Source organism: Eutrigla gurnardus, assembly GCF_963514095.1.
Source record: "Eutrigla gurnardus genome assembly, chromosome: 20".
Taxonomy (NCBI): domain Eukaryota; kingdom Metazoa; phylum Chordata; class Actinopteri; order Perciformes; family Triglidae; genus Eutrigla; species Eutrigla gurnardus.
The window spans coordinates 4,638,112-4,660,358 of NC_139931.1; the positions used below are offsets into that span (position 1 = coordinate 4,638,112).

At 44.2% G+C, this 22,247-nt stretch overlaps 3 protein-coding genes across 6 annotated transcripts in view; 1 reads left to right on the forward strand and 2 right to left on the reverse strand.

The window, feature by feature from the left end:
* The window catches only part of clec16a (C-type lectin domain containing 16A), a 29,665-nt gene extending 28,189 nt beyond the window's left edge, over positions 1-1,476 (reverse strand). Inside the window, exons 1-2 of one of the 4 annotated variants that reach the window (XM_084036333.1) lie at positions 1,276-1,476; positions 521-649 (exon numbers count right to left, since the gene is read on the reverse strand). In XM_084036333.1, the coding sequence (XP_083892459.1) occupies positions 521-649; positions 1,276-1,349 (203 nt within the window). In that variant the 5' untranslated portion in view covers positions 1,350-1,476. The remainder of the gene's footprint in view (positions 1-520; positions 650-1,275) is intronic. The other 3 variants (XM_084036330.1, XM_084036332.1, XM_084036331.1) reach the window with 3 other exon arrangements.
* Positions 1,477-1,775: 299 nt separating this feature from the next.
* On the forward strand, positions 1,776-4,966 carry dexi (Dexi homolog (mouse)). The gene is made up of 3 exons (XM_084037207.1): positions 1,776-1,866; positions 2,166-2,729; positions 2,814-4,966. The coding sequence occupies exon 2, from the start codon at positions 2,287-2,289 to the stop codon at positions 2,554-2,556; it is 270 nt and encodes an 89-aa protein (XP_083893333.1). The 5' UTR covers positions 1,776-1,866; positions 2,166-2,286; the 3' UTR covers positions 2,557-2,729; positions 2,814-4,966.
* A 641-nt stretch (positions 4,967-5,607) lies between these two features.
* Positions 5,608-20,487, reverse strand: ciita (class II, major histocompatibility complex, transactivator). Its single transcript, XM_084038217.1, has 22 exons — positions 19,185-20,487; positions 14,947-15,009; positions 14,709-14,756; positions 14,518-14,583; positions 13,968-14,063; positions 13,799-13,864; positions 13,364-13,411; positions 12,384-12,575; positions 12,231-12,281; positions 11,936-12,058; positions 11,794-11,853; positions 11,489-11,709; positions 10,133-11,409; positions 9,385-9,921; positions 9,053-9,232; positions 8,893-8,964; positions 8,735-8,815; positions 8,509-8,592; positions 8,298-8,381; positions 7,677-7,760; positions 6,729-6,812; positions 5,608-6,609 (listed from the first exon to the last, which is right to left on the reverse strand). Exons 1-22 carry the CDS (start codon positions 20,422-20,424, stop codon positions 6,534-6,536), a joined length of 4,833 nt encoding a protein of 1,610 aa, XP_083894343.1. The 5' UTR covers positions 20,425-20,487; the 3' UTR covers positions 5,608-6,533.
* Positions 20,488-22,247: the final 1,760 nt, after the last annotated feature.

Genomic DNA, 22,247 nt, shown 5'->3' on the forward strand with positions numbered 1-22,247 from the left:
TGTTTAATCTAAGTGTTTCAAAGGGTTTTCAACATCCTCTGTGGCTTTTTCTGCGCAACAAACCAATTTCCTGTTTCATATCATAGAGCAAGAGGTTGCAAAGCACTAAATGCAGAGTTGTTTCTGATTAAACGTCAAACAAATATACTACGTTACGCAGATCTGGAAGAAAATCAGGAATCTGTTTGATGCACACACACATTTTAACTTATGGTTCACGGTCAGGAAGCAAAGGAACGGTCCAACAAACAGAGCAGAGCGGCTCACTTCTCAGCAATGTTGCTTTATAGAAAGAAGGTGTGGATAGGAGTTTCCAAGATGAAGTTTGCCTGTTAAAAATTCTCCTGTGTGCATCAAATGCATGAATGTGAGGTCGGCAAAGAGTTTGCACAATTATCAAACCTTTGCCTAAAGGAATGAAGATGGAAATTCAATTAAATACAAAGCCATCACTGTGATTCCCACAGTTGCATCTGCATATTTGTAGCTACAGGTGAAAGCAACATCGACTGGTACTTACTCAAATACAGAGCTGTCATTCTGGTCTCCCCAGATGAGGATCTCCGTGATGGAGCGGATGGTCTCCACCAGGAGGTTTCGGTTGTGGTCTGTGACCGTGGTGTTTTTGGTCAGGACATGGTACATGTACCTGGTGGAGAGACATATGGAGATGATGGAGAGGAGAAAGTGGTGAAAACACAACTCTGTAATCATTTGTACAGCTCTATTTCCAAACCCAACTGCAGGAAGACGGACTACAGGGATATGTATGAGACATATCATCAAATAGAGTACTGTAATAACCTCTCAATTAATGACTATACACAACTGGCGGGACACCTTTTGAGTAATGCTTTTTTAATTGGTAACCTACTTAGACTAATGCTACCCATCGGTAATTGCCTAATAATCAGCCAGAAGAACAGAAAACACTCTTTAAATCTTGACGCTTCTTTTCTCAGCTTGTATAGACCAGTTTACGTTCAATATTGATGTTATTGACCAAAGTAACTTGTTAATATGTGTCAGGGTGGGTTTTGACTTTAAAGCTAACAGCTAACGTTAGCTCCCTCGTCTAACACCACCGTACCAAACAGAATAGAGACGACAAAACATTAATGTATTGAATTAGCTGAACGGCAAGCTAATGTCACAGTTGGTTAACCGTTGTCGTTTATTAGCTGTTAACAACAACGCTAATGATAATGCTGACAGTCGTTCTCAACCGGTTATCACAGAGGCTAAAGTTAGCATAATCTAACAGTAGCTACTCACTTCAAATGGTCCAAGGAGTGGATGTTTTTCGCTCTCCCCTGTCCTCCAACCCAGCTCCGTGACCGTCCAAACATGGCTGTGGGTTTTAAGGGGGTGTACTGTTTTTATCAGGCGCGTTATTTCTTTGCTAACGTTTAGTGTCCGCTTGTATCCATTACACCCACTTTCCCGTTCGGCTAGCTACTTAGCAAACAGCAGCGTCGTTGGGTGATAGGCGGCGATAGCGTCGCCGAGGGTTCGTTACGTAACAGTGTTGTGGCTGGTTTGTCTGGGAGCTGCTGTTCTTCTCCGTAAAATAGACCACTGCGGCGGCATACAAAGCGAGCGGATGAGGACTACAACTTTCACTTCCTGTGTTAGCGGTGACGATTAAAGCGCGCGACACGTCCTCCAAAAAGGGCCCCGTGTAACTGATGGACACCTCGGAGACCAATCACGGCAGAGCCTGTCAAGCGGCGAGCCAATCAGCTGCCAGGGCTCCAGGCGTCGCTTTTTTTGTTGTCAGCTTCTGTTTTGATTCACTCGGAAGGGACGTTTCGGCCGTTAAATGATCGGCAGGAACGTGTTTATCTGAATGCTTCGTACTTCCAGGTAAGGAGGTGTTTATGATTAAACTCCGGATGTCTTTGCTTGTAGAAGTGTTCGCGTTCGTTTTCACGAGTTTTGCATGCTACTGTTTTTAGCCGTAGCCAACTGGCGTGAATTCCGCAAACCCAAATAACCAATGTCAAGAATGCGCCGAGCTAGCTAACGTGGTATTTTGACACGACCCGCGGGTTATTAATAGCTATGAATGTTACGAGCAGAAGTCTACCTGTGTTGCTGTGTTTTTCCCATCTAACCGTACAGATAAAATAGCCCTAAACAACTGCTTCTCAATCTGTCTGCAGGTCGGGACGAGCCGAAATGGACGCCCCAGCCCCATCACCCCCATAGACATCTCTAGCGGTGACTCCCGTCCGCCACATCCTGGCCCCGCAAGAACCCAAACCGTGGCTCCCTTTCTTTTCTATGACACATTCGGCTCATGCCCAGCTAGATTCGCTAGAATCGCTGTTGGACGAACTCCCATATATGTTTTATCTGGGCCTGTTCTTTGTGAACGTCCTGATCCTCTACTATGCGTTTCTGATGGAGTACATCGTCCTGAATGTGGGGATAGTGTTTCTGCCCGAGGACATGGACCAGGCGCTGGTGGACCTCGGAGTGCTGTCAGATCCGGCCTCCGTCCCTTATGACACGGACACGGAGCTGGATGTGTTTGAGGGGTATCTAGAGTGACGGGGTTGGTTCTGGAGGAAGAGAAAAAAGAAAATATAAGAAGTGGTGATGATGCAGATGTCTGGGGCAGATGGGACCAGCGAGAACACTTCCTGGTCAGTGATGTGGGGAAAAAATGCCTCAAAGCGGATGCTCATGCTGCCTTTTTCTCACACAGACACGTCAGTGAAAAAGTAAGAAGAGCACATGTTTTCTGTTTCACGGTCAGAATAAGAAACTAAGAATATAACATGTTTTGTTTTTGGTCATGTCTCTAGGTTGTCTCGTCTCAAAAGAAGGTAGCCTGAGGAAGAGTTTGGCCACATGATCAGCGACTGTCCCGGAGAGGAAGAGCACTCTGGAATGGATCAGCTGTCCGTCTGCCCACCCTAATAGCAATTATCTCCGGTCGCACACTGTGGGGTTAGCGCTGGCGTCTGTGTCCTTCACTCTGGACACAATAAAAGATAAAAAAAAAAAAGGAAACGCAAAAAACGACAGCTGTTCCCTGTGGATGTAAAAATGAATGTTACCGGAGATGTGGAGGAGGGCTCAGGCCGTCTGCATTGCAGCCAGTTTGGATACACGAGCCTGATGTGACTTGCATTTAAACTGAACAAGAACCCAGGCTGCACACGATCTGTTGGCCCCCGAGTGCTGAAGGAAAGTGAATTGCCAAGTCAGTCACGGCGCCATATCCTACACACAATGTGACATTTCAGAAGAACTGACAAAGGACGGGAAAACAATGTCCCCTGTAGGTCTCTTGCATACTTAATCACTCACGGTACCACTAGTTTGAACTGTTAGGTTTTCAGAATACAGAGTGCAGTGCTGCTTTTCAGGCCCACGCATCCTTGAGAGGTAATTTAAAACCTACTGTATGTCTGCTTCAGGTGTGTGTACACACTCTGGGTGAAACCGCTGGATATAAAGGATAGTCCATCCTTTTAACAGACTCCTAAATTAGAAACAAAATACCACAATTGCCACGCTCTTCACTGCAATGCAGGAAGTGTTAAAAAATATCTAGGGACAGTTATTCCACAGTATACCTGATGATCTATATCTATTAATAGTAATTGTAATTTCTCCACTTAAGTTAACAGCAATAGTTGTGACAGCTGTAATCACAGCTGGCCAGATGTGTCAAACCGTTATCAGTGTCAAAAGGCTGAAAACATAAAGAAGCTCGGAAGACGTCCCTCAGATCATTGACGTTTGCACCCCCGATTTGTTTTATTCGTGTTTATTTGTTTAAATGTTAGACGCATAGAAAAAAAAACTCAACGCATGGTATTGGTTGTGTGTGTTTTTTTTTAAAGATGTTTTATTTGCCTAAATTGTTTTATCGCACGTTCTTCTGTTCAGTTTATCAATTTAGAATTCAGTTGATAAAATGTAGATTCTTGGCAGCAATAATAAACTGGATTCAAGCAAATGAGGCGATTCAATACTAGATATTTGTAGGCCTTGAAAGTACTGTACATACTGTAGGTCTGTGAAGAGCACTTATTTCCCAGCTGATTAACGAGACATTGATTTTGGAGGCAATACAGAGGAACCAGTGTTTTCTCACATAAAAATCCTAGCAATGTGGTTGTTGAACCACCAAATAACTAAAGTCATGGAGACGGAACAGAATTTCAGAATCTTTGCACATGCACGTTTCATACTCTAAACAAGCTTTAGTCCAGAATGTCAATGCCTGACTGTCAGCGGACGTGACCATTACATTCTGCTAGAAAACCGCCACCTTTCACCGGTACGTTGCCTTCTCAGCAACAACAACACGCCGACAACATTGTGCCACGCATTCAAAAGAAACAGCCGTGCTGTAACTCAAGCATGTTGATGTTATCCCACGCGAGACTGAGAGTTCAACCAGTATTGATCAATGATGGCTGATAACCAAATGGGGTCTTATTTTTGGATTAAAGCTGCCGGTTATATAATATTTTGTGGTGATATTTACAATGGGATTGTTTATGCATTTGTATAAATCAGTGTGTCTATTGACTGGATACAAATACATCTGAAACAAGCTCAGGATGTATTCATGAAATATTGTATAACGTGTTTGATCAACAAAAAAACAAATCATAGAATCAATTACTGTAGATGAACAGGCATCATGTGTAATCAAAGGGCACCATGCTGGAGGCGGAGGCATTAACAGGCTGCTGGGTTCAGATAGCAGATATATTAAAGTCGCTCCCCACATTCTTAAAAACTGTGTGAAGCTGTCAGACGGAGAAGATCCTCGTTTTGTATGAAAACTGTTTCTGACGGATCGTCTACATGCAGACTTTCCCCGATGCCCGTGTCGTCCCTCCACATCTGCTTCTTTGCAGACACACACATGCTATGATAAGCTATGGATCGTAACAGAGTTTTATTTTCCAATGTGTATTTAATAAACTTTGAGCAAATGCCAGCTTCTCGCCTCGCTTTGTCATTTTAAATGTGTTCACTGACTGTCTTTCAGGAGAGACAGCAGTTGTTCTTCGACATGTTGATCTCAGGTTGTTTACATGTTGCCATGTGCTCTTTTGGTGTCACTTTACACCGTTTGTCCACAAGAGAGCATCAGCACACCAGACAACAAGAGCAGCCCGGTGGTGATGCAAGAGCATGCTCAACAGATCAGAAGCAGAGGAATATAATGACTGACACGACTTCAAACTTAATCTGTAATACCAGTCATATTTGTAATTATTTGCAGGATACTATTCCACAAAATAGAAAGAAACAAAATTATGAATTTCCTTTTCTATTTTTGGAGATTCAAGTATGGAAGACCATTTACACATGAAGCAAATATTATGCTTTTATTAACTGCTGCCTGTATTCCTCCTTCTAAAGTGAACTTACGCAGCCCAAATAAGAACGCTATAAGCTATATGAAAAAAATAAGAAGCTTGATTGTCGGTCGAGGTTCACATCTGTGACGTATGTGAAAAAATGCAAAAAGAAAAGAGGAAATCTTTGAACTGATAGAGGCCCAGAGGCGCCCTGAATTACCATTTTTATTCACTACATTTATTAATTTGAACTAATACACAAAACTGAAAAGTGGGTGCTGGTTCAGAGGTCCAAATGTCTTAATTCATGTATGATCATTATTTGTATTTAACATACATTTTAAAGGATTGCTGTAGTGGTTTCTCCATAATTTTGGGGGATTTAGAAGAGTGAGATTAGAAAAATAACTTTTGCTTTTAGTCTCGAATATGGATCCAGCTCCCAAAACACTGGATTCGTCATTTCCCATAATGCAACTCATCATCCTCCCTGTCTGGTGAGATGTCTATGTCCGGAAAACGCCACACCCTCCAGTTTGTAATGCAGGCTTTCTGCTAAAGATTATCATTTTGAAGAACAATACAAGTGACAACCAAGTATTTATTCTGTCATCACAATCGTGTAAATCCTTCCTTCAGTCTAGTCAGAAATATGCAGGAGGAAATGCAAATAAAAGCGAGATAAAGTAGGCAGAGTTGCAGACGCCATAACAAGCTAGTTTGTATGAAAATGGAGAACAGAAAGCTGTTGGGAAGGAAGCTAAAGAACAAACCAATGCATTCAGTAAACACGTCAAACGATAAGTGAGAAAGAGGAAATCAAACATTGTACCTTGTGACAACATGAGACATTTTATTTATATTAAAGTGCAAGGTCGTTATAAAGCAATGCATCATTTACAGCCACACAAAAGTCACACAAAAGAACACACAGAAAATAAATCATCGTAGTGCAAAAGTAAGGTTGAAAAAGTAGGTTGAATTATTATTATTACAGATGACCTATTGAATAAAGCAGCAGAGAATTTTCTGTTTTTGGTGATAGCGCTCCCTTTTTTTTTTTTTTTTTTTTTAAATGCTCTCTTTTTGTTCCCGTTCCTGTTTCTCTAATTAACACGCTTCAGAAAACGTACAGTGTAGTGTAAACACGTGACAATTAAAAAATCATCCCTGTGGTAGAGGTTTCATATCGCTCTACTGCCAATGGATCCTGCTGTCCTGCTGCTGAAGTCGCTCAAACACTCCGTAGGGAATAAAATGGTTCCACATCCTGCGACAGGATGAGATGGAAACAGAATTAATATGACGTCAATATGACCTGCTAGGGAAGGAACCTAGATAACACTTTAAGGTTCGGTTGTGGAGCTTATGAACTAATGATTTTCTCACCTCAAAGTCTTCATGTTTTTACACTTTCTCAGATTTGCTCCCAGGATCTGCGCTCCGACATCTGTAAGCTTGTTGTACTTCACGCTGTCAAACAGAAAACAGGCCACACTTTAAATGTCTCCTCCGTGTTTCATTGCTGTGTCTATTGATAGTGTCAATAAATTAGTTCATGGAAAAGCAGGCGCCAACCTCGGGGTCTGAAAAGTGAAGCAGATATGGAAATGCCTAAACTTCTCTCTAATGACCACCAGGAGGCGACTCAGCTGGTTATAAAAAGTAGTCTGATTGTATGGAAGTCAACTTCGAACTTGATAAGTCATCTCAGTAAACATTGTAAACATGAGTTTATGGTCTAAATCGCTCATTTAGAGGCTTCTTCATTACAGTATCATGTTAATTTAATCCATTCAGAGTCAAATAGACCATACAGCTGCGTAGGGCTACCTTGTGATTGACAGGTCGCTGCCACGGCGTTGTATGATCTGTGATCCGTCCATGTTTTCATTTTATAACTTTAATCCTTTCACGGTGAGTTTTCAGTTTTCATTTTAACCTTTTTGGTTGCCTAAAAATATCTTGTTGAGCTTTCGCTTGTTCTGAGCTTCAAAACACAACCACAAACCAGTGGGTGTTGTCACGGTGACGACCTCCACTTGACTATGGCTACATGCAGATCAGCTGATCAACATTTACTTGTTCCTCTTTTGATGTGGGTGTGTTTTGTGTCTGTTTACGATTTGATGAAAATATTATATTCAGTACAAACTACAGGTATGGTTCATTTTCTCAAAACGAATAAACAAAGAGGTATTAATGTGTAAATGTAAATGTAATTGATCAGAGCAGACACACAGAAATCACTGCTAGAAGCCCAAACGAGCCTGATAATCAGACTGAATTACTATATAATTATATACACACACACAATATATGTACTATATGACTTACTCGAGGTCAGTGAGAGAAGCCACCTGTGGGAGGACAGCTGCTAAACTTTCTGCCCCTTCATCAGAAATCTCGTTACTATAGAGACTGGAAACAGAGGGAGGAGAGAGGGAAGTGAAATGATGTGGGTTACAGCAGTGATATTCAACTAGCTTCTTCCCCCCCGACCCACTCGACCCCTTTCTGACCTCATGAATGAAAACATTTTTGTCAAATAGGTGTTTACTGGGTACCATGTCTGACATTACACACATTTTATCTTCCAAACATAGGATTATAGATGTCGAAGCTCTTTACCCCGGCCCCCTGGTTGTGTTTTAAAGTCAGGAACCAAATATGAAGGATACTGAAAAAAAATGTTGTAATTTAAAAACAAATTTCCTGTCAAGAAACAGCCTCCCGCACTAGTCTTGATAGGTCAGACTGAGGCTACCAAGTCTGGATCAAGAGGGGTTTATTACCAGAAAGTTTCTGGACAACAGAGATGCAGGGCGTGCACGTAACCATGCATGTGCATGTAACCATGCATGTGCACGTAACCATGCATGTGCACGTAACCATGCATGTGCACGTAACCATGCATGTGCACGGTGTGAGAGGAAAGTTAGAGACACTGTTATATACCTTAAACAGTGCAGTCTGGGCAGATCCCTCAGCATGGCTGCTAGTTTCTTCACCCCCCGGTCTCCGATACAATTCTGTGACAGACTAGAAACCAGACGGAGAGGGTCAACACACACACACACACACACACACACACACACTGCACATGGAGGTCTTGCTATTTATATCATCCCTGCTCGAGAGGAGGAATGAGGGCCGACGTTTTACTCACTTGAGTATCTCCAGGGAACCGAGAGAGACCAAAACCTCAGCCAGTTTCTCTGCTCCTGAGTCCTCTATCTTGCTGTTCTCTATACTGAAGGAGAGGGAGAGAGAGAGAGAGCCAATGTCAGAAACTAGAAACTACAGACAGAGAGAGAGAGAGAGAGAGAGAGAGAGAGAGAGAGAGAGAGAGAGAGAGAGAGAGAGAGAGAGAGAAGAAGTAAAGGTGTATTTACTCTAAGTGCTGTAGGTTAGGTAGACCAGGAAGGAGCTCCCACAGCATGGACAGAACCAGGGGACCTTTTTCTGGACCAAGCCTGGAGAGAAAGATGATGTCATCATCATCATCATCATCATCATCATCATCATCAGTTCAAATGTCAGTGCTACTCACGCTAACTCCAGTTTGTGTAGCTCTTCGACGGCCGGCACTCCCTCTGCCAGGATGGAATCTGATTGGCTGGAGCTAAGTAAACAAAACACACTCTTCAGAGGCCAGACACATGATTTGCATACCGTGTAACTATGTGTGTGTGTGTGTGTGTGTGTGTTACCTCTCCGACAGCCTCCTGTGCATGTGTATGTCCACCAGCTTGGCCAGGTGCTCCACGTGACACACCTGCGTGGCTTTCAGAGGGTGGATCTTGAATTTGGACAGCGTGCCGTGAAGGAGCACTTCATCGCCACTCCGCTCCAGCTGCTCCCATAAGGCGATGACATCGGCGATGCACGCCCTGCAAGACAGGCGGGGGTTTGATCACAGCACCGCTGGAATATCACACTGTAAAATGCTACATATCGTTGTTGCCACGGCGACAAGCACAAAGCTTCTGGTGGGTCTAACTGATACCAAGCAGCTCTTTGAGATGTGTATTGTATGAAATACCTGTATGTGTTGATGTTGTCCAGCCCCACCAGAGCCCTGAGTCCTGAAATCTGTATCCCAGAATCCTCCAGATCCAAGCAGAACCTTCTGCCGTCTGTTCCAGCCCTCTCCAGAACGTTCTGCACAGCGAACACGTCCGACGGCTTGAGTGGAACGCCGTGAAGTGTCAGGACTTCTGGGAGATTCGCCGCCAGGTGAGCGACCAGCAGCGCGCTGCCCCTGTCCCGGCTCCCGTCGCTGCGCGTGGAGCTGGCCTCGTAGACATAGTGACACGCCTCCAGGACCTGGGCGGGGCTCAGGTCGCCATGGGAGAGACCCTCCAGGTGTTTAGTCACTAAGGCCTGCTTGGCGGCCACCATGCATCCGAAGGCGTTCTCTGTGTACGAGTGGAGCCTCTGCAGCTCCGTCCTGTTGTGGAACAGGAGCCCGACTGCGAACCGCTGGGTGAGCTCGAGCTCCTCCCTCTGAGGCCGCCGCCGTCCCTTCTGTCCGGAATGGAAAGGGAGGGTCTGGAGGAAGGATCGGTCCGTCACGGTCCTGGGGGGAAACAGAGAGTGAGTCAGAGACATCCGGAGATGGTGGAGCACTGAAAGTGAAAGAGAAAAGAGGCAGGGAGTGGAGAGGGATATCCTCTTTCATTCAATCAAGGGGAGGATATAAAGCCAGATTAAAAGCACCTTTTTTTATCCATATAATTTGAATGGAAACTAAAAAAAGCTTGTTTTCTGGTGAATTGAGGCCCTTTTACCTCGACAGAGACAGGTGAACCCCGGCCAGGTAACTCTGCAGGAAAGGGTCGGCCCAAGACAGGATGTCGTCATCACTTGCAGGGTTTCCCCTCTTTTGTCCAGTCTCTCCGTCCTCTCCTCCTCCTTCCTCTCTCTCACCACTCAAGGCGACCTGCCTCGTCCTCAGGCCGTAAGAGAGGAAGAGCCCCGTTCTGCGGCCGAACGCCTTCAGTTGGTCGGAGACATTCTGTCCCGAGGGGAGGATGGAGGAGTTTGCTTTGACCCCCTCCCAGGCCAAAGAGCTCAACCGGGACAGCAGCGCTCTCTCTGTCTTCATCCTCTCCTCATCAACGTCATCTTCCTCTTCCTCCTGTTCTTTTGACCCCGTTTGTCTTCGGGTGCGTGAGCGAGTGTGAACCAGTGTTCTGGACTTCCTCTGTGTGTTTTTACGCCTATTCGCTCGATAACTACTTGAGATTCCGGTGTGGGTTTCCACTGTTTCTGATCGAGTCTCAGCCTGTGCATGCGTGCTCTTCCTGTCATTGTCCAGTTTCAGACGAAGCACCTCATGACATAGGCCGGTCAAAGTTCTCGGTAGGACCTTGGACGCTCCGCACCCCTCTAAAACTGAGCAGACCAGCCGACACAGTCCGGGGTTCCAGCAGAGGAGGTGCAGATAGCTGCAGTTCTTTAGGCGGTCCAAAGCAACGGTTCTGAGATCAGGATCAGGGAAGTACTGGGACAGATAGGTCTCTACGTTTGCGGGGGTGAAGCCGCACACCTCCAAAATGCTGTCAGCCCGCCGGAGCAGCTGTCCGGCGGTGCCTCTCGGGCGGGTGGAGAGCAGAAGGGTGCAGCCGGGAAGGAGGATCCTCTGGAGGATGGCGGAGTATAACTGTCTCACCGTGAACGTCCGTGCTTTACTGTCTCTCTGCAACGACGCCGTCAAGTCTTTTTCGTGAGCCTGGAGAAGGATCTCATAGTCCCGCAACTGGACTAAGCCATCGAATATGATGAGCACGCGCTTCGGGGCTGCGAGGATCCGAGCGTAGACCGCCTCGGGGTCCAGGCAGCGCGGGGCAAAGGAGGAGAGGTCCAACAGGAGGGTCTGAAGGCCGAAAGTGGCCTCCGTCAGAGAGAGCGCTTTGCCGTCTAAAAAGAAGACAAAGTCGAACTGCGGGAAGCAGTTTCGGGACCAGTCCAGACACAGTTTCCTGATCAGGGTGGTTTTTCCCATGCCGGCTTTGCTGAGTAGCAAAATGTAGCTTTTGGGTTTCTCTTCATTTGAGCCAAAGATCTGCAAAAAACATAAAGGCACCAATAAGTAGCAGCCAGAAATGTTTTTTTACCTGTCAGATAATAACGTTTTTTCTTACCTGACTCTGATCCAACAGGCTTTTTTGCCGATCTGTATCACCCGTGATAACGAGTTCCTTTTCCAGGACTTTGTTTGCATTTTTTGCCGATCGAAGAAGTTCTCTCCGGCTCACTTGTACGTCCACGTAACGAGAAGGCAGGCTCAGGCCCGACTCCGTATTCTTCCCCCAGCTTTGACTCATGTGTGCTTTCAGTTCCTGAATGTAATCCGTGACAACATCTGAGAAAGAAAATATTTTCACTTTCACAACATTTTTTTTCCATCAAAGCAGATGTAAAAGAGGAATAAAACATGGAAACTTACCCAGCATGTCAGGGACAGTGGGAGACGGGGGAAGAGGCGACTCCTTACCCGTGGATGTCTCTGAAAATGAAACATGTCAAGGTAAATGGAACTCTACAGGTGATTCACACACAGGATCAATCAGACAGGTGCTGGTACTCACCGTTGCTGGGGGAGACGGGGGAGACGGGTGAGGTACACGGGGGAGACACGGCTTTGCTAGCCGTGTCTGACTGAGATCCCGCTGGGGACGAGCTCGTCTGGAATGGAGCGACCGCCCCGTCCACTACAAACACGGGAGAAACACTATTAAAAGTCTTCGCCATAAACAGTGGTTGGCAGGCTTTGGTTCCCATGTTGTTTAAATCCGTCTTCTGCTTAAAAAAGGCAGAAGTGAAACTGTACGTGTGGCACCATGACCTGAAGAACAGAAGGAGATCTCTAAGGTTTTTACTCACTCGGGGAGAGGGGGGGCACTTGGCGATGGACGGGTGGCGAGGCAGCGGGAACTATGTTAGAAATAGGGGGTTAGAATATGTACTGATACTGTCAATAAGCACACATACATGAGGATAGTATAACACGAGTCCCCATGGGAATCCTTTACCCACCTAGTATGTAAGTAGGTGGCGCGGCGGTGTTGGGGAGTGGAAGTCTGATGACCGGATGAGAGAGCCTCACCGCCTGAACAACCTGATACGCCGGAGCGTCCGGGATGGCGATTAACTGGAAGGAGGGATGGAGGTGAAGGATCCTCGGCGGAGTCGTGGAGGCTGAACTCGGCGGCGACTCGGTGTCAGCGGCTGCAGGAGAAGCAGAGGCGACATCGTTATCAGGGTTGGTTGACCTCGAGCGTTATCAAAAACAGAGGTCGTACAAGGAAAACAAGCTGATAGTGTCCCGTCCAAGGAAATGAGGAGGAAGGAGTTTAGAGCCAAAGATGTTGGGGTCAAGATTCTTGATCTGCTTTCCAGTGCCAAGCTGAGCTTATTTTTAAGCTGTATGCAACACAGTATATTACCATTTTACCGTGCAATGTGGCTGCTATTTTGCTTGTTGTTGATTTATATATTTGCAGCAAAACTGATTAAACTTTTTAAGGCTTTTTTACTTCTTTTTTTCTTGTCCCATTAAAGGTTCTTTAAAGGTGTTTTTTTCGGAGGTGTTACTCCGGCTGGTTTTAACACTTCTCAGGAATGTGTGTGTTTGTACAGACTGTAACTGATTAACATCTTCCCATCAGCTTTGCTGGACCCGTTACAAACAAAATACACCTTCATCATTCTTATTGGATGGAGATTTATGATCTACTAAATTGTCATCAAAGTTTTGTCCCAACTTTAACCTGAGCAAAGGTCTTCAAATGAGACATTGATATTAAAAAGACCAATAAAACGGATTGACAAAGAGCCGTGACTCTGTTTCTAGGCAAATATGAAGGAGAGTACAAAATGCAACCAAATGTTTCAATTAAGGACATTCCTTACATTTTGAATAGAAATGAAAATTTGAAATGTTGAGACGTTCAAGGTCTAACTGTTGCCCTCAGACCTGCATCATCTACAGCAGGAACAGGAAGAAGGAAACGTACCTTGGGTGACAGAAGGCTCAACTTCTGCCAATTTGATTTTTCGTTGACCTGCAAGAATTTAACAGCAAACATTAATTTATGATTCTAAGCAAACCTCACATGAACCCCAGGATTCCCTTGTTGTGTTACTAAAGTTTAGCATGTTAATGCATGCTTTATAGATTCTTGTGATTTATTTTTTTCTCACTGTTCCAGGCAGCCATTGGGTTTCCATTCATTTCAGTACAAACTGATTTATTTGTTACATTAAGGAAGTAAAATCTGGACTGCATCATTTCATAATAATAAGTTTTGAAAACACTGATGCAGTGATGTTTCAGTCAGTGGCTGCATGGGACAGAATAATGACATCAGCAATAAGATTATAGGTTATATATTTCCACAGAGCCCCACATTTGAGTCATGAATAGTTAACAGAGAGTCTGGATAAGTCACCTGCTGTTCTTCGTCTTTTTGGCTGCGGCGTTGTCTTCTCCTCAGTGCACCGTCGTGTCCGGCAAGCTGGAGAGGCACGTTAGTGTTAGTTCAGACTCGCACAATGTTGTGGCTGCAATCCTACAATTAAATTAAAAAAGACAGTTTGCATTTCTGGCTGGTTTTCTACCTCTGGGTCTTTTCCTCCTGTTATTTGTGTTGCCTGTTATTTGGTCCTCCGGTCCCTGCTGGTCTGGACCGGGCAGCTCCGCCGGGGGAAGAGCACCTGAAGAGCACCGAAAGGGGAAGTACAAAGAATCAGTGACGCAGCTTTACAGACGTGATACACAGACGTGGTTGTACTGAAAAGGAAAAAAAAGGGCAGCTAAGCATGTTTTTCCATCTTGAAGATTGAGAAAAAGGGAAGTGGTTAAACATTTAAAGGTTGGTCAAATGCCAAGCATCACCACTGAAAGAGTTCGCTGCAAAACGAATGACCTTATTACAGTCCAATATGTAGAAAAGTAACATTTAAAAGCCCAAAACTGGCCATATAGCATTGTTATTACACCAAAAAAAGAAATATATTCATTCTATGGACTGTGGCATTATGGCATATCTAATAAAGGTTTTTATTCTAATCTGTTTTCCATCCACCTGGTATAAAAGTTTAAACCTCTTTTCCCTCGATTTATTGTCTTTTATGTGTAACGTTAAAAATATAAAGAAGAGCGTCTTACTGCAGGTGCTGAGTTCCTCCTCACAGTTAAACCACGGCCCGTCAAACAGCACATCTTTGTCCAGGTCTGCACAGCGGGGAGAAGGCCGTATCTCACTTTCGTGTCCATACTTGAATATGCGTGTTTAATGTGTGAGTCATGAGAGCAATTCTAAACGCTGCGAGTGAATGAAAAGCTTGCTTGAGACTTACCCACAAGCTTCCCCAGGTAATCATCATTCAGATACTCCGATAAATCTTCTAAAAAAACACAAATAATGAAGATTATTGGATAAAATATTTTGCAGCCGTTTCACACCATCTGATTAACGTGATTCATATTTGGGATAAAATTGGGGTAAAAGAAGTAGCTTTCCATGTAAACGGCATGTTGATCCACGTTGATCCATTGAACCCTTCTAGAGTCTAGAAGTCAAACTCACACACTAACCTGGTAGATCTCCCAAGTCAGGACAAATAAACGGGTCCCGATTCTCTTCCTGCATCTTTGCACCTGATAACACACACACACACACACACACACACACACACACACACACACACACACACACACACACACACACACACACACAAACTGAAATTAAGATATTGATGCATGAAGACTGAAAGCGTCATCCTATGTTGAATTTGTACTGTATAGAATTGACGGCAAACTTTTGACCCATTTTTTGTCATCAAGTTGAGGTGATATATTTTCATAAAAATGAAGTTGTTAGCAACCAGTCCCATATTGAGCATTTTCATTTTTTTATTTTGTTAGGTACTTAGATGTGTGCATCTTAAAGGCAGAGTAGGTCATTTGGGAAAACCCCAGACTTTGAACGCATCAATATTGATATCCCTTCCTTGAGACCTCCATTCAAACACAACGTTTTTGATTTAGTATTTTTCAGAGCATTTAACGTATTCATTGCTATCGGTATGTTAAGAGGATTTAACATGAAGTAATATAACAGAAAGTGTTTCTGAATAGAATCACCTACTCAACCTTTAACATTCACATAGACCATCAGATAGAAGTCTACGTGAGTGTCTGGTAGCAGCAGTTGAGATATAAAATTAGCACCAAATAATGAAGTGGCCAAAAATGAAAAACAACAAGAAAGCAGAAAGTCAGCATATAATACATGGCAAAAGGGAATCTAGAGCCGTCTCTCTGACAAGTATGAAAAAGCAAACATCAAAAGCTCACGAGAAAGCAAAGTCACTTCTTCAACTGTCAAGTTCAAAGGGATCCTATTCTGAATCATACAGATTGACTGAGATACTGCATTATTAATCATCACCAGTATATTGTATAGTCATCCCAAAACAGGCGTGTTTACCAGCTAGAGAAATCTAAACCTTTTACTTTCACAAGAGGAGCTTTATTTTAATGAACATAGACCTACATCTCTCACTTCTTCAGATCAACTAAAGCTACGCTAACATGGTGCATGAAGTCCTGATACAGCAGCGTACACATCATTCACATTCGTTATCAATCATTCCAGCTCTGAAGGAATGACCTGACACAAAGTCACTCCTGGCTCCACCGATCTGTAGAAATGCTTGGAATGATGACTGACTCATTAGGCTTCTTTGGACACGATGATTAAACAGCACATTTAGGTTGTAGGTGGACAAAAACAACAGCGACTGCTGCCTGAAAGAGCAGAAAGGAAGTCAGAGAGGTTCCTATAATTAGCACATAGACAGTTCCTGTGTGTTGGTGCTGAGGGACCGTGAACAAAAAAAAAGAAGTCAACCCAGAAAATCATGCTTCGGATCGAGTCCATCTCACGTGGCTTTTGGTATAAGAAGTGGACTACGGTTTTGAAGCATTGAGTGGCCGTCGCCACCTTGGAAGTGACCATATTTGGAGTGGCGAGGAGCAGACGGGTGGATCTGATAAACACAAGCAACAGAGTGGCAATCTTACTGCATCTGGCTCCATTTGGCAAATGTTTGGAAAGTTGAAGTTACCGAGGCCACGGTAGCGACCCGCCAATTATAAGACCGCCAAACCCAGACCACTCTAGAGGACCCACGTAGCCACCGGTATCTGGGTCTGACAGCGTTTAATGATCAAGATGAGGTTTGTTGTGAAGATATCAAGAACGTTTGATGACTTCTACGGTTACATTGCAGCTCGTGGATAGAATTACGAAGAACAAACTAAACTCATCGGCAAACCCGCTGCATCAACGGTGGACTTTCGACTCCGTGGGTGTGAACCATTAAACCTTCAATCTGTTTGGCATCATCAAAACGATAATCACGCATTATCCGAGTTTCCTGTTACAGCAATGCATGGCTAGCCCCCGTTTTAATGACACAACAAACAAGCTGCATGACTGTGTTCCTGGTGGTGAAGAAACGCTGCAGGAGGACAAAGCGAAGCCTTGAAGGCATCACAATCTTGAACAAGAATGTGTGAAATCCTTGTTGTTGCTACAAGTGCTCACACACACACACACACACACACACACACACACACCCAAGCTGGCCACCATCAAGATGCATGCCTTCATTTGTACTTTCTTTTCACCTCCTGGAAGTCCCCCCAAAGACCCAATTTACACCAACTTCCCGTGACAATAACCTCCAATCTCATGCACCATTTTACACACACACACACACACACACACACACACACACACACACACACACACACACACACACACACACACACAAACGCATGTTTAAGATTACTTAAAGGGTGGGAAATATCAGACGCGTTTCTACAAACTTTCCTTTAAGTTGATCATCTAACGACATAATAAGTGATATCACATGTTTTACCCTGAAATGATCACAGAGCTCTTATAGATCAAAGATCCCCACCACAGACACCTTGCGACCGACCATGTTTGCGCATTTTGGTTTAACCAGAGTCGCCAAAACGTACCTGCCTGTCCGACCTCACGGGATGATGCTCAGGTCCGCTGGTCTCCCGCTGTGTAAGTTTTTTTTCTTCTTTACAATAAACGCTGGTGCGCCGTGTTGCGCATCAAAGGCAGCATGTGCATATGTCCTCACATCACCTATCAAGTGCCCCCAGGCAGTGCGCGCGTCGGTCTAACAAAGGTTTGGTTTTACTTTCACTTTGCCAAATTGCGCACCAGTAATTAGGGCACCGACGGTTTGGCAGTGTGCAGACTTCAGACTGCCAGCTTTGTACAACTCCATCATATCCACTGAACACAGCAGCTGGCGGGGAACTTGTTGGTGGAGCGCAATCAGAACGAAACTGGAGTAACTTATCGTCACATCTCCACATTAACCGCGCGCTCAAAACACAGGTGTGTCTTATTACAAATAAACTCAGACACACCAGAATCAGTCATTCAACAAGTCTACGGACAGAGTTTAAACATGCGCATGTTTTGCAGATGTGTGGCACCTGACTCAGGTGAAATCACCTTTTATATACATATTCAGTTCTTATGAAAATAAAATAAAACTCTCAAGACAATCTAAGGACTTTGGTATTGATAAGGTCATCACTAGTACTGTTTTAAAGTGGTCAGCTGTTACTTCCTTTATCTTACCATCACTTCCCTCTAGATCTTTGAGCTGTATGCTTCATAACAGACACATATTTCCATTTTTTAAAAACTTTTTTCCCTCCCCAGTGAGGTGCTTTCAGCTGTCCCGTTTCAAATATGACAATTTTGAATACAGGTGATGTGCAACGTTCACATGGTGCTCTGAACAAGGAAAGACGGGCAGTTTTGCCTACGAGGTAGAAAACACCTGCTCTACCTGTTTCACAGTGTGTTGGCACACACACACGCATCACATTGTACCCTTCACACCTTTCTGTCCAACTTAGTGATCCATTGTTTTACTTCCAGAAACAACATGTACATCTGGCACCCTAGAGGCAGTATGGGAAGGAAGCAACGGAGTTTGTAGTCTTTTTTCTTTGGAACAAAAATCTCATCTGCACTATAATTGTGACTCTGCACAGTAAGCATACATAGGTATGAAAGCCAAGCTCCACCCTTGTAATTGCTTCACATTACGGGAAACTCATTTCCACCGAGACAAACATTCTTGTTCTCTGCCACAATATTGTGTTGTGGGAACCGAAGGAGGTCTCCCACGGCATCATTTATCTCTCTGTCTGCGTCTTCTAATGGATCACTACTCATGTTCAAACTGAGAGTAATACTCATGTCCACGTCCCGGTGTCCTGGTCAAGGACACTTCGACATGCGGCCTGGAGGAGCCAGGAATCAAGCCGGAAATCTTCTGATTAGTCGGATGCACAGTCACTCTGTCCTGACAGACAAAGGGTAAAGCTCTTTGTGCCAGCGTTTAGGGCCCAACCTCTCCCTCATGCTTGTTATAGTTTCATAGTGGTAACTAAAAATGAAACTTAAAAAAGAAGCACTCGCTTCAACCACACAGATTCCTTTGTATACGCTTGACCTAAAATAGCAAAACAAATACTCTGCGTCATCCCAGGCAACTGATGGGAAAGTGCAAAGCATTCAAGTGAAAATGGAAAGCACCTGGAGTTGGTGTGGGATTATAAAAAGATGTTCAATCATCAATGCTTTGACAACATTCCCACAACCCATCAACACATCAGGCAAACAAGAACAGACATGGTGGTAGAATAGAAAGGCAAAGCCCGATAAAGAGGAGACACAAAGTGGCGATTGATTGCAAACTCACCCCAGTGTGAATCCACCCGCTCCTCGACCTCTTTGTCCTCGTGGAAGTCTTTTGGGCTGCATGTTTTTGTACAATAAGCAGTCCTGAAAAGGTTTTCCAGATTGTCTAGAAGGCCTAATGCCATGCTACGGTCCGTGCAAGAGTAAAAAGAGTGACATTGTGCGTCAGCAAAGGTGTCTGTTGTTGTACGGGGAGAAAATAAACGTGCAATGTCTTCTGTGTGATGTCCGATGTCTCCCATCGGACAGAGCAGGTCCTCTGCCGTGTCTGTTGTCCTGTCGGCACCCAAGTAGACATCCAGATCCGTCCTGTCTGTGATGTTTGAGTCTGTTGAGGCTCGAACAGGTGAGGCTCTCCTCCCTGCACCATTAAGGAAACAGAGGCCTCCAGGTGCTCCTTCTGTATCCAGAGCGAAACTAGGGTCTGCAACGTTCTCCTCCGCAGCACACTCAATGTCGTCAGCGTACAATTCTAACGTCCTGCAAGCGATCGCCAGCTCCGTTTCCTCTTTCATTTCTCTGTCCGCCGCTGTGTTCTCACCTGTCGCAGAGCCAGGACTCACACGAGGAAGCAGGGGAAGCAACATCCTCCGTCCTCGGTCCCAGTGCTGCCACAGAGGCACGGCGATCCTCCTCGCCACCACCTCTATCTGTTCTAGCCACTCCTTTCCACCTTCAAAATTCCCCTCTTTCATAGTTTCACTATCACTTACCGGCTTCTGCAATAATTCTGCATTTCTTTGCCCTTCTGTAATTTCATCTTCTATCCCGACATCACATACTATCGTTGCAGAAGAGAGGCTATGATCGAGGTAGGGTTCGTCCAGCACGTGTCGCCAACCCGATTCCTGAATACGTTTCGGATCATTCCCGTGAATGACTTGACGGTCGTACAGCAGGTGATTTTTTGGCCCGGACTCTTTGCTGTCGTGTTCATCCACTGACCACGGCGATGTCATCTGGTCTTGGTAAGAGTCTGTGTAGAACGATGGCCCGCTGTTCCTCACCTGACTGAGGTGCAGGTGGGCGGTAGATCTCGGACAAGTCATCAGATCGGATCCTGGTTGACACACTGCTGGTGCCGTCCCATCACCAAGTCGGTGCAGACTCAAGCTCTTTCTGTAGGCCTCCGAGATGATCCGCTCCTGTACCAAACCCTCCAGCAGGGCTTGGATCTCCGCAGCGGAGGCCCAGATCAAAGCCAGCTGCACTCCGTTCAGAACCTCCTCAAACTGGGCCATGGGCACCACGTCTGCCTTCTGGACGCTGATGTTAACAAAGACAGCTGCCAGTAGAGATGATGGAGTTTTAGGCTTTTGTTGTTTTTTTTAAAGCGACACATTGTTTTTGTTCAGGAGGCGTTCTCATTAAAAAGGGGGAAGTGTTCGTGTGGTAGGAGGCGAGCTGTGTTTGAAGAACTATTTCAGCTTTTTGTGTGTGAACGTATGTGAGAGGCTTTAATTTCCCAGAGTCAGAGATGTCATTAATATTAGGAAGTTTTTGCTTCACAAGGAAACATTTGTTCAGAAACAGAATACTTTAGAAATCTTCCTCCATCACCCCTAAACTACCATTCATTGTGTCTAATGATACCTAATATTTTGCTATTTCTCATTGAGTCTACAGCACATAACTGAGTGCAGTATCACACCTCACACACTTCTCTCATCCATAAAAAACATTTGTTATACTTAATTATTACATTGCTTATAATACTTTTAATGTTTCTGAGCAACGTCCTCATTAAAAGTTGGACGGGAGAACCGGATCTTCTGAAAGAAATCCGGTTCGATGAGTCATTGTTTTACAGATTTCCATTTTACTTTCTGCAGAAATAAGATAATAATGGAGGAAATACACCAGAAAACTTTCACACTGGCTCATTTTGTACTCTGTAAAAATAATGAAAAGTAGAAATAAAGAAATACCAGTGTGGTGCATTTGTACACTGTGTTTCGGAGACCATCTAAATAATTGTTAAAAACATAACCACGTAGTATGCTCTTTCCTTGGGATTGGAACTGGTTTTGCAACGATGCACGCCCAACTGCCTTTTATTCAGCATGCTACATTTCCTTATCATCCCGGCAACACCTGCATCACGGAAAAGGTCATCTGTGAAGTTAGAGGTGCTGAATTCTACGTTTAGAGGTACGATTGAGGGATTTCATCCACACAGCTCTCAACATGGTGACAGCTGAGTCGGTGGCAGGCAGCTAACCCTGCTAAAAGCGGCAACAGTGCAAAGTAAGGCAACCGAGTGTCAATGATTAGCTAGTCACGAAGATAGAAACACAACTTTCCTTCGTATTGAATCCTTTAGGCTTTACAATGTATTAGCTTTAATCTTTAGTCCTTCAAGCTAAAATTATTGTGCTTGTATTCTAGGAAAAAGTCTTTTTGCGATTCTTTTATTTTTCTACGTAGACTCAACACAGCGGAACACCTTTCAGTGCTTGAAGTCATACTTTTCTATCTCAACATACTGCAAACAACACAATCAGAAACTAAAAGCAGGGCTACATGTGGGAAATGCATTGTCTGTGTGACTGCTTCTGTTATTGTTTTATCTATAAGCAGGATGCAGATGCAGTTTCACATGTGTTTTTTAGGAACCCTGAGGGAACCACAACCAGCTATGGTAGATGAGACACTGGCAAGACCTGGCAACACAGACGCACTGAAATCATCGCCCGGTAAATATGTTGCAGAGCAAAGTGAGGGTTTTAATATAAAAGACCATCTCAATTTATCTTTAATTTATAAACATAAAACAAAAAGGATCATTGATGGTGATTTCATGTTTCATCCTTTATTTTATGAATCATTTAAACCAAGTATATTACACAAAACAATGTGTGTATAAAACAAAAAACAAATAAATACGCTAATCAATAATCATATTTACCGTAAATCTGGAACAAACTTTCATCTGGTTAAACAAAATTAAACTGGGGGACATTTTGTCTGCAGTTTTTATGTATGAAAACATTTTCAAGTTATGCACCGTTTGGTCAGTGGCTCTGATGTGTAAATGATAAAAATTAAGTTTCCTCATATCTTA